The sequence below is a fragment of the Eriocheir sinensis genome, chromosome 65 (assembly GCF_024679095.1).
Source record: "Eriocheir sinensis breed Jianghai 21 chromosome 65, ASM2467909v1, whole genome shotgun sequence".
Lineage (NCBI taxonomy): Eukaryota > Metazoa > Arthropoda > Malacostraca > Decapoda > Varunidae > Eriocheir > Eriocheir sinensis.
Genome location: NC_066573.1, coordinates 10,417,543 through 10,428,594, shown reverse-complemented (window position 1 = coordinate 10,428,594; position 11,052 = coordinate 10,417,543). Strand labels below are relative to the sequence as shown.

Genomic DNA, 11,052 nt, shown 5'->3' with positions numbered 1-11,052 from the left:
GCCTTGAGAGCCATTGTTAGAACCTCCAGTGACTGTGAGGATTACTGCATCGTCAGTAAAAAACAAGGTAAGTGACCCTGGTATTGTCAATAGATGGTCTGCAATGACTTTGGTCTACAACTCATTTATCCTTTAACAACTCTTAGGTGTGCTGCTTTTCAAACTTGATCTTAAAAATGGTTTTGATTCCCCATCCTGGATACATGAAAAATGTTTGATGACACGCTTGTTAACGGACAGGCACACACTTTAGTCGTTGAAAGAGAAAACCTCAACTCCTAGAAACTACAGTACTGATAAGTCAGGCAAGTATGAAGACCCTCCAGTGAAATTAGAGCTATACTACACATGGAGCTACTCTACATATACAAAAGAGAAAAAAAAACTTAAATAATCACAGAAAGTGCCTCGTCCTTCCTAGACCTTAACCATAATAGCAATAATAATGATAAGAGTATTATTAGCAAAAGGACCACAATAACAAGGTGACAATAATAATAATAATAATAATAATAATAATAAAAATAATATTGACACTACTACTATTAATAATAATAATAACAATAATAATGATAATAACATGAAGAAGAAGAATAGAAGCAAAAAGAGCCTTCCTTCTCTCTTTACCTTTGCTGAGGACTCTGCGTACTGGTCCAGTTCGGTGTAGACCTCCGTGATGCCAGACTCCAGGCAGCGGCGCGCCAGGACGTGGCCAATGTTACGGATGGCGCTGGTGTCGGTGGTGGAGTACAGCTGCTGTTTGATGGCCCACTCCCGGGTGGAGGCGGAGACCACGGTGGTGCCAGTGTGGTGCTCCACCCAGCCTGTGGAGTGCCTGTTGCTTTGCTCCAGCATGAGTCTGGGGAAGGGGAACGGGGCACTCAGGCTAGGTTTACTGTGTCATGCTCACCGGGAAGGGGAACGGGGCACTCAGGCTAGGTTTACTATGTCATGCTCACCCTTACAACTATAGTCACACCAGGAGGATAAAAATATACCAGATATGAAAACTATGTGTCAAAATAAATCTGACTAACCTTTTTTTACAACATCGAATTTTCATATTACAGCAAAATTTTCCTGAGTAGTATTAACAGAAAATACCCATACAAGTTCACAAGTATACCGCAACCAATGGTATAATGCTGACTGACATTACCAACTAAAGGAAAAATTTATTGTACTTAAGTTGCCCTGAAAAGCCATGCAGCCTAATACTTCTTGATAGTGTAATTACCTGTAAAATTACTGGCCATCATATCAATTGAAGAATGGAGAATAAGAAATCTATAAGGGTAGGAAGGATGCTGTCTGTTCCAATATGAGCTACAGTTCTGACAATGTACTGAGCATTCCCTGTAATAATTTACTCAACTAACTTGCAAAAATACATTAGAGAACTTTCACTATAAATAAACCTAGTAATTGAACATCAGACAACATTCTGTGCAAATTAACATACTTGTATAAATAAGTCCAAGAACTTTCCTTGTAAATAATAATCTGAGAACATTCTGTACAAATTGACGTACTTGTACCAATACAATGGAGAAGAAGCCTCCAGGTCCCATCCTTCAGGTTTCCGTGCCAGCCGCAGCATCTCCATGTTGCGAGGGTTGCGGTTCACAAAGTTGGGGTTGACGGCATCATTCTCACCATTAGAGATGTGCCTCATTCCTGTGGCTGCTGCCTGGAGCCGTGGGTGTGCTGCTGTAAGGATACCAGGGTAAGGTCAAGTGGAGATTTGTTAATGACAAATCACTCTTGATAGCAACCTATCAGATAGTAATTATCACTGCGAAGAATAGTAACCAATCACTACTAAAGATGGCAGTAATTAAAGATGGCCATTCTTTTACACTAATACAATCCCATGTAAGCCAGTCATCGTTACCCATCACTACTAATATTATAGTTAGTTAATATAGTTGAGAGGTGCATACAGCAGTAGTTATTAGGAGTTGGCAACACTTCCTTCTCAGCCAGCAATACATTTAAATAATAACTTGCAGCAGTGAACGAAAGGAGGAAAATGTTATTACCTCCCTTCCTCCTTTCTCCTCCCCTCCCCTTTCTTCCTTCCCTCCTTTCTCCTTCCCTCCCCTTTCTTCCTTCCCTCCTTTCTCCTCCCTTCCTTTCTCCTTCCTCCTCTTTCTTCCTTCCCTCCTTTCTCCTCCCTCCCTTCCTTCCTCCTCCCTCCTTTCTTCCTTCCCTCCTTTCTCCTCCCCTCCCTTCCTTCCCTCCTTTCTTCCTTCCCTCCTTTCTCCTCCCCTTTCTTCCTTCCCTCCTTTCTCCTCCCCTCCCCTTTCTTTCTTCCCTCCTTTCTCCTCCCCTCCCTTTCTTCCTTCCCTCCTTTCTCCTCCCCTCCCCTTTCTTCCTTCCCTCCTTTCTCCTCCCCTCCCCTTTCTTCCTTCCCTCCTTTCTCCTCCCCTCCCCTTTCTTCCTTCCCTCCTTTCTCCTCCCCTTCCCTTTCTTCCTTCCCTCCTTTCTCCTCCCTCCCTTTCTGCCTTCCCTCCTTTCTCCTCCCCTCCCTTTCTTCCTCCTTTCTCCTCCTCCCCTTCCTTCCCTCCTTTCTCCTCCCCTCCCTTTCTTCCTTCCTCCTTTCTCCTCCCCTCCCTTCCTTCCTCCTCCTCCCTTTCTTCCTTCCTCCTTTCTCCTCCCCCTTTCTTCCTTCCTCCTTTCTCCTCCTCCCTTTCTTCCTTCCCTCCTTTCTCCTCCTCCCCTTTCTTCCTTCCTTTCTCCTCCCTCCCTTTCTTCCTTCCCTCCTTTCTCCTCCCCTCCCCTTTCTTCCTTCCCTCCTTTCTCCTCCCCTCCCCTTTCTTCCTCCCCTCCCCTTTCCTCCTCCTAATAGATACCTGACGCCCGTCCCGCGAGGGGGCTCCACACCGCCCCTCGTAAGGCCTGCATGCTTGTTCCTTCTGTTTTTGTCGTTGATGGCGGTCTTAAAGGTTCTAGCGGCCAAGGAGAAGGAAAACCAAGGAGGCTGCAGACCACTCGCGCCGCCCGGCCTCTCTTGGGCTTGGTCTGGGAGGGTCCGCCGGGTTGCCCGTCTGCCCGGCCAGCCCTATATTTAACGATTTCCTACCCAAAAAATGTCTCCTGCACCCCGACATTGAGATTTATTTGTAGTCATCGTTACAGTCGTTAATTTCTGATGTCTTTTGGCAATAGTTTAGTGCATTCTGGATCTGCATGAATAGTTGTTTGCTTGTTTCCTACGGGTACCGGTGACAGCAATCTTGGTTTCTACACTGAAGGAAGCAGCTCAAGGGCAGAGTGACAAAAAGGGCAATAAAAAAGACCGTTAGAACTGCTCCTATTAAAGAAAGCAGAGAAGTCTGGGCAAAAGAGAAGTCCATTTCGAGAGCTGTGGGCCTTTTTTTTTTTACAGTAAATAAGATATGATGTAACTCTCTCTCTCTCTCTCTCTCTCTCTCTCTCTCAAATTAAATGTCACACACACAATCAGCATCATCACTGACCAGTCTCATCACACATCGACAGTCAGCCAATCCCCGTTGTCCTCCTCTTCCTCTTCCTCCTCGTCACTGGTGATGAACTGTGAGGTAAAGACAGAACACACAGAGATAAGAGACAGAACTAGACATAAGGCAACAATTATGAGACAGAAATTATGAACTGTGAGGTAAAGACAGAACACACAGAGATAAGAGACAAATAGACATAAGGCAACAATTATGAGATACAGAGAAATGATGAACTGTGAGGTAAAGACAGAACACACAGAGGTAAGAGACAGAACTAGACATAAGGCAACAATTATGAGATACAGAGAAATGATGAACTGTGAGGTAAAGACAGAACACACAGAGATAAGAGACAGAACTAGACATAAGGCAACAATTATGAGATACAGAGAAATGATGAACTGTGAGGTAAAGACAGAACACACAGAGGTAAGAGAGACAGAACCAGACATAAGGCAACAATTATGAGATACAGAGAAATGATGAACTGTGAGGTAAAGACAGAACACACAGAGATAGAGAGACAGAACCAGACATAAGGCAACAATTATGAGATACAGAGAAATGATGAACTGTGAGGTAAAGACAGAACACACAGAGATAAGAGACAGAACCAGACATAAGGCAACAATTATGAGATACAGAGAAATGATGAACTGTGAGGTAAAGACAGAACACACAGAGATAAGACAGAACCAGACATAAGGCAACAATTATGAGATACAGAGAAATGATGAACTGTGAGGTAAAGACAGAACACACAGAGATAAGACAGACAGAACTAGACAAAAGGCAACAATTATGAAATACAGAGAAATGATGAACTGTGAGGTAAAGACAGAACACACAGAGATAAGAGACAGAACCAGACATAAGGCAAGAATTATGAGATACAGAGAAATGATGAACTGTGAGGTAAAGACAGAACACACAGAGATAAGAGACAGAACCAGACATAAGGCAACAATTATGAGATACAGAGAAATGATGAACTGTGAGGTAAAGGCAGAACACACAGAGAGAGACAGAACTATTATAAAGAGGAGTGGAAGAAAGAATTTATATTAGAGTTGGCTGACAATTAGAAATGGATCTTGGTATGTACGGAAAATTGTGTACAAGTGTATGAGGGCCACTATGAGGAACAGCTGGCTGGGATGATTAAGAGAGCGATCGAGGATTAATTAAAAAGATGAGAGGGCAATCAAGATATATATATTAAGAGAGAGCGATCGAGGATTAATTAAAAAGATGAGAGGGCAAGCAAGATATATATATTAAGAGAGAGAGATAGAGGATTAATGAAAAAGATGAGAGGGCAATCAAGATATATATATTAAGAGAGAGCGATCGAGGATTAATTAAAAAGATGAGAGGGCAATCAAGATATATATATTAAGAGAGAGCGATCGAGGATTAATGAAAAAGATGAGAGGGCAATCAAGATATATATATTAAGAGAGAGCGATCGAGGATTAATGAAAAAGATGAGAGGGCAATCAAGATATATATATTAAGAGAGCGATCGAGGATTGATTAAAAAGATGAGAGGGCAATCAAGATATATATATTAAGAGAGAGCGATCGAGGATTAATTAAAAAGATGAGAGGGCAATCAAGATATATATATTAAGAGAGCGATCGAGGATTGATTAAAAAGATGAGAGGGCAATCAAGATATATATATATGAGGAAGAAACATTTGAAACATTTAAAACATTTGAAACATTTCTTAATAGCCCATTAGGTACAGTTACATATGTTTCTGCATGTATTGTTAGAGGCCAGCCTTTACATAACACACAGAGATAAGAGAGAGACAGAACGAGACCCAAAGCTATCTCGACCGGTAGGCGCTGTATCGCAATTTTGAGACCAGAAATGGCTTTGCCGTGATGTACTCTCTCAGGAAAGTCCCCATTTGCAAGGAAATAGCCCCAATAACGAAGATAGGTTTCCAGATTTTGCTTGAAAACCCACACATACGTTACGCCTCCTGCTGTATGGCAACCTTGAGCAGGGATTTTATGTACCGGCCAAAAAAGTTATAAATCGGGTTCTAATGAGTGTTCTCTTAGGGCGGTATTGCAAGACTTTCGCTTCTCACATTACCTATTCATAAAGGTCAAAGAGGGGGTCAATTGGGTTCTCATGAGTGTTTCTACAGGTTCATGGTACAGAGGAGGGGTCACACTACCACCAGGGTCATAGAACTACTCCTGGAAATGCCCTCAACTCCTATGAAAGCCTTGTCAAATAGGTGTTTCTACAGGTTCATGGTACAGAGGAGGGGTCACACTACCACCAGGGTCATAGAACTACTCCTGGAAATGCCCTAAACTCCTATGAAAGCCTTGTCAAATAGGTGTTTCTACAGGTTCATGGTACAGAGGAGGGGTCACACTACCACCAGGGTCATAGAACTACTACTGGAAATGCCCTCAACTCCTATGAAAGCCTTGTCAAATAGGTGTTTCTACAGGTTCATGGTACAGAGGAGGGGTCACACTACCACCAGGGTCATAGAACTACTCCTGGAAATGCCCTAAACTCCTATGAAAGCCTTGTCAAATAGGTGTTTCTACAGGTTCATGGTACAGAGGAGGGGTCACACTACCACCAGGGTCATAGAACTACTCCTGGAAATGCCCTCAACTCCTATGAAAGCCTTGTCAAATAGGTGTTTCTTCAGGTTCATGGTACAGAGGAGGGGTCACACTACCACCAGGGTCATAGAACTACTCCTGGAAATGCCCTAAACTCCTATGAAAGCCTTGTCAAATAGGTGTTTCTTCAGGTTCATGGTACAGAGGAGGGGTCACACTACCACCAGGGTCATAGAACTACTACTGGAAATGCCCTCAACTCCTATGAAAGCCTTGTCAAATAGGTGTTTCTTCAGGTTCATGGTACAGAGGAGGGGTCACACTACCACCAGGGTCATAGAACTACTACTGGAAATGCCCTCAACTCCTATGAAAGCCTTGTCAAATAGGTGTTTCTTCAGGTTCATGACAGAGGAGGGGTCACACTACCACCAGGGTCATAGAACTACTCCTGGAAATGCCCTAAACTCCTATGAAAGCCTTGTCAAATAGGTGTTTCTACAGGTTCATGGTACAGAGGAGGGGTCACACTACCACCAGGGTCATAGAACTACTCCTGGAAATGCCCTCAACTCCTATGAAAGCCTTGTCAAATAGGTGTTTCTACAGGTTCATGGTACAGAGGAGGGGTCACACTACCACCAGGGTCATAGAACTACTCCTGGAAATGCCCTAAACTCCTATGAAAGCCTTGTCAAATAGGTGTTTCTACAGGTTCATGGTACAGAGGAGGGGTCACACTACCACCAGGGTCATAGAACTACTACTGGAAATGCCCTCAACTCCTATGAAAGCCTTGTCAAATAGGTGTTTCTTCAGGTTCATGGTACAGAGGAGGGGTCACACTACCACCAGGGTCATAGAACTACTACTGGAAATGCCCTCAACTCCTATGAAAGCCTTGTCAAATAGGTGTTTCTTCAGGTTCATGGTACAGAGGAGGGGTCACACTACCACCAGGGTCATAAAACTACCCCTGGAAATATCCACAACTCTGACAAAAGCCTTATCAAAGAGATATTCTAAGTATATACATTCATAAGTATATACATACACCATCTTGCACTGGCTCATGCTGCCCTCCCGGAACTCATCTTTAATCCTAGAATCTAGAGTCCAGGTTGATAGGTGGTCTTCTGGACAGCATGTGGGTAGTTTTAAGCCACTCGGCAGCGGCTGATAAATCCCAGCTTGGTGGTGGCTTGTCAACCTGGTGGAGAGAGAGACAGGGAGGTTAGGGTAGCTTAGGGTAGGGTAAGGTAGGTTAGGTAAGGAGGAGAGGCTAGATTTGGCAGGGAGGGAGAGATATGGCAGGGACACAGGCAGGGAGAGAGTGATTTGGCAGGGACAGAGGCAGGGAGAGGGAAATATTTGGCAGAGACATGTAGAGAGAGCAGGGGAGGACACAGTGCTGGGAGTTTTAGTAGAGGACCTGGAAACAGTGCTCAGAAGGGAAAGACTCCGATGGTTTGGACATGTAAAGAGAGCAGGGGAGGATACAGTGCTGGGAGTTTTAGTAGAGGACCTGGAAACAGTGCTCAGAAGGGAAAGACTCCGATGATTTGGACATGTAAAGAGAGCAGGGGAGGATACAGTGCTGGGAGTTTTAGTAGAGGACCTGGAAACAGTGCTCAGAAGGGAAAGACTCCGATAGTTTGGACATGTAAAGAGAGCAGGGGAGGACACAGTGCTGGGAGTTTTAGAAGAGTACCTCGAACAAGTGCTCAGAAGGGAAAGACTGATGATTTGGACATGTAAAGAGAGCAGGGGAGGATACAGTGCTGGGAGTTTTAGTAGAGGACCTGGAAACAGTGCTCAGAAGGGAAAGACTCCGATAGTTTGGACATGTAAAGAGAGCAGGGGAGGATACAGTGCTGGGAGTTTTAGTAGAGGACCTGGAAACAGTGCTCAGAAGGGAAAGACTCCGATAGTTTGGACATGTAAAGAGAGCAGGGGAGGATACAGTGCTGGGAGTGTTGGAGAGATTGGAAGTAGAAGGAAGGAGACCAGTTGGCAGACCTAGGAAAACATGGAGAAGGTGTGTACAGGAAGACTTGGAAGTGATCAGATTGGATGAACATTGGGCAGAAGACAGTAGAATGGAGGTAGAAGGAAGGAGACCAGTTGGTAGACCTAGGAAAACATGGAGAAGGTGTGTACAGGAAGACTTGGGATTGATAGGACCGTAGAAGCATTGGGCGGAAGACAAAGTAGAATGGAGGAGAGCCATAAAGCGTCCAACCGCTCAGGAAGATTGAATTAAATGGACCTTAACCTAAATAATGATGATGATAATGACATTGTACTTACCAGGGATTGAGTGGTCATAGTAGTAGTAGCAGTAGTATCACCGATCAGCTGTCATGGAAGTACTATATAAGGGATTCAATAGTACACATAGTAGCTGTATAGAGGATTTAATAGTACATATATCAGTATAGAGGATAGTAATCGTAGTAGTAGTAGTCTCAGCGATCTCCTTGAGTCCGTCGTCAATGTAGATGCCGTTCCCCACCTCCACCACCTTAGTAACATTGATGTGGCTGAGGTCAACAACATCGGCCGAGCACATCTCACAGAACTCCTTGTCCGAGGCGAGCTTGACCCGGCCGCCAACCTTCCGCCAGCTCGATCTCCGCCGACGCTCCCTGGGAAAGGTCAGGTCAGGTTAGGTTAGGTCACGAGAGGTCATGGTGGGGTCAAACGAGGGTGGGTTATGTTTTAGGAGGCAAGTAAAGAAATGGAAAAATCACTGGGCTATTTTTTATATATATATATTTTTTTGTGTGTGTGTGTTTGTGTGTTTGTGTGTAAGTAAGTAATAGTAAGTAATGTTTATTGCCATAATATACACACATTGATATATACATACATATATATATATATATATAATTATAATTCTGGCAACGAATCTAGCCTGTCAAGCCGAAGCTTCCCGACAGACTGTATATTTATTTCATTGTACTATTATTATCTTTCTAAAGGTTGCAGATAGCTCCCAACCATAAAGCTAAATACAAATATACAATAAATAACAACATCAACTATAATACCAGATGAAGTTATAATAGTTATATCTAAAATGTTAACTATAATAACAACTACAACAGCATCAACAATAATAATAATAATAATAACAATAATAATAATAATAATAATAATAACAATAATAATAATAATAATAATAATAATAATAATAATAATAATAACAATAATAAAAATAATATGGACAATAGTACTATGCAATTCACTGATTAGATTTAATAATGTAAATTTGTGTTCATGTTTCAGGAATAAATTATAATTTTAACCGTGATTGTTTTGGATTGCAAATAAGTGTGTTTTTACTGACTTTTAAATAGAGAGAAATTATTACTATTAAGGAGATTTTTATTTCTACTGGCAAAGAATTCCAAACTTGAGGTCCTGAGCATAAAATACTATTTCTGAAAAGAACTGTCCTGAACTGTGGAGAGATAAGATTTATATTGTTCCTCATGCGTATTATGCACTGTATTAATAACTTGAAAAGGATGAGTTCCATGCATCAGTGCGAGGTTTTATAAATAAATAATAGTAGAAAATAACAATGAATGTTTTTAAAATTAAGAAATCTATGTGGAAAATACGTTATGTGGAATCAAACTTGTTCATGTAAAACATACACCTAAATATCTTATTTTGAGAAACCTGAAGATTTTAAGAAAGGAAGGCCACGTTACGCCCACACAGATACACAATAAATGAGATGCGTAACAAAGTGTATAATAAATACTGATAAGTGCTTCTTGTGTAAGGCTATTTCTTATTCGATACAGTATGCCACATATCCTAGATAGTTTATTTGCAACAGAATTAATTTGGTATTTCCAATTGATATTTTGATCTATGACAACGCCCAAAAACTTAGTATAAGAAACTCGTTCAAGTACTTTTCCTTCAAGTGTTATAGGTGGCATGTTAGTAGTGACTGATCGGTTTTGAAAGATAATGTATTTTGTTTTAGTGATATTTAACCTAAACTTATTATGTTTAATCCAAATATTAATTGAATTGAGCTCATTATTAATGTTTATATGCAAACTATTTATATTTTATCATCTAATAGTAAATTAGTGTCGTCAGCATAAATGGTATACTTAAATTTATTACTAGCATTGACAATATCATTAATATAGATGAGAAAAAGTATAGGTCCTAGGATAGATCCTTGCGGTACACCCTTGTTGATAGGCTTGAAAGAAGAATATTTAGAATTACAGTAAACAGCTTGAAATCGATTTGTTAAATAATTTTTGAATAATTCTAAAGGAACTCCCGAATCCCAAAATTACTAAGTTTACTTAAAAGAATTTTATGACATAGCGAATCAAAAGCCTTAGAAAGATCTAAAAAAATTCCAACTAAATAATGTTTCTTTTCCAGATATTTATACATTATTGGTAAACTGAAATATGGTCGACTCAGTAGAGCGCCCTGGTCTAAAACCATGCTGACAATTCGAAAATAAATTATTTTTCTCAATGAAATTTACAAGACGAGTGCATATCACTTTTTCAAAGACTTTACTGAACACAGGAAGAACTGATATAGGTCTGTAGTTATTGACATCATCTCTATTATCTGACTTAAACAATGGAATAATTTTAGCTTTCTTAAGTTCGTCCGAAAACTCCTTTCTTTAATGTGAGGTTAACTATGTGTGTTAATGGCAAGGAAATTATGCTGGCAGTTTGTCTTACGACCAAGGGAGAAATTTCATCAAAACCAGATGATGTACCTTTTAATGTCTTAAGAAAGTTTTCAATTTCTATCTGTGTAGCTGGTGATAAGTATACGAGTAATTAGGTGAGTTGTGTAAATATGTCATATATTCATCCCCTACTATATCATGATCTAGCCCCCCAGCCTTCAAAAATGGTCATTAAATGTTTCAGAAATGTCAGTACAATGTGGCT

At 41.1% G+C, this 11,052-nt stretch overlaps 1 protein-coding gene across 1 annotated transcript; it reads right to left on the bottom strand.

Moving 5' to 3' along the window:
• Positions 1 to 627: 627 nt before the first annotated feature.
• Positions 628 to 3,041, bottom strand: LOC126987475 (39S ribosomal protein L18, mitochondrial-like; the record flags this gene model as incomplete). The annotated part of the gene is given in 3 exon segments (XM_050844443.1): positions 628 to 859; positions 1,533 to 1,710; positions 2,856 to 3,041. Coding segments are annotated over 3 exon segments (462 nt in total), but the record flags the coding sequence as incomplete, so codon positions are not given.
• Between the last annotated feature and the right edge of the window lie 8,011 nt (positions 3,042 to 11,052).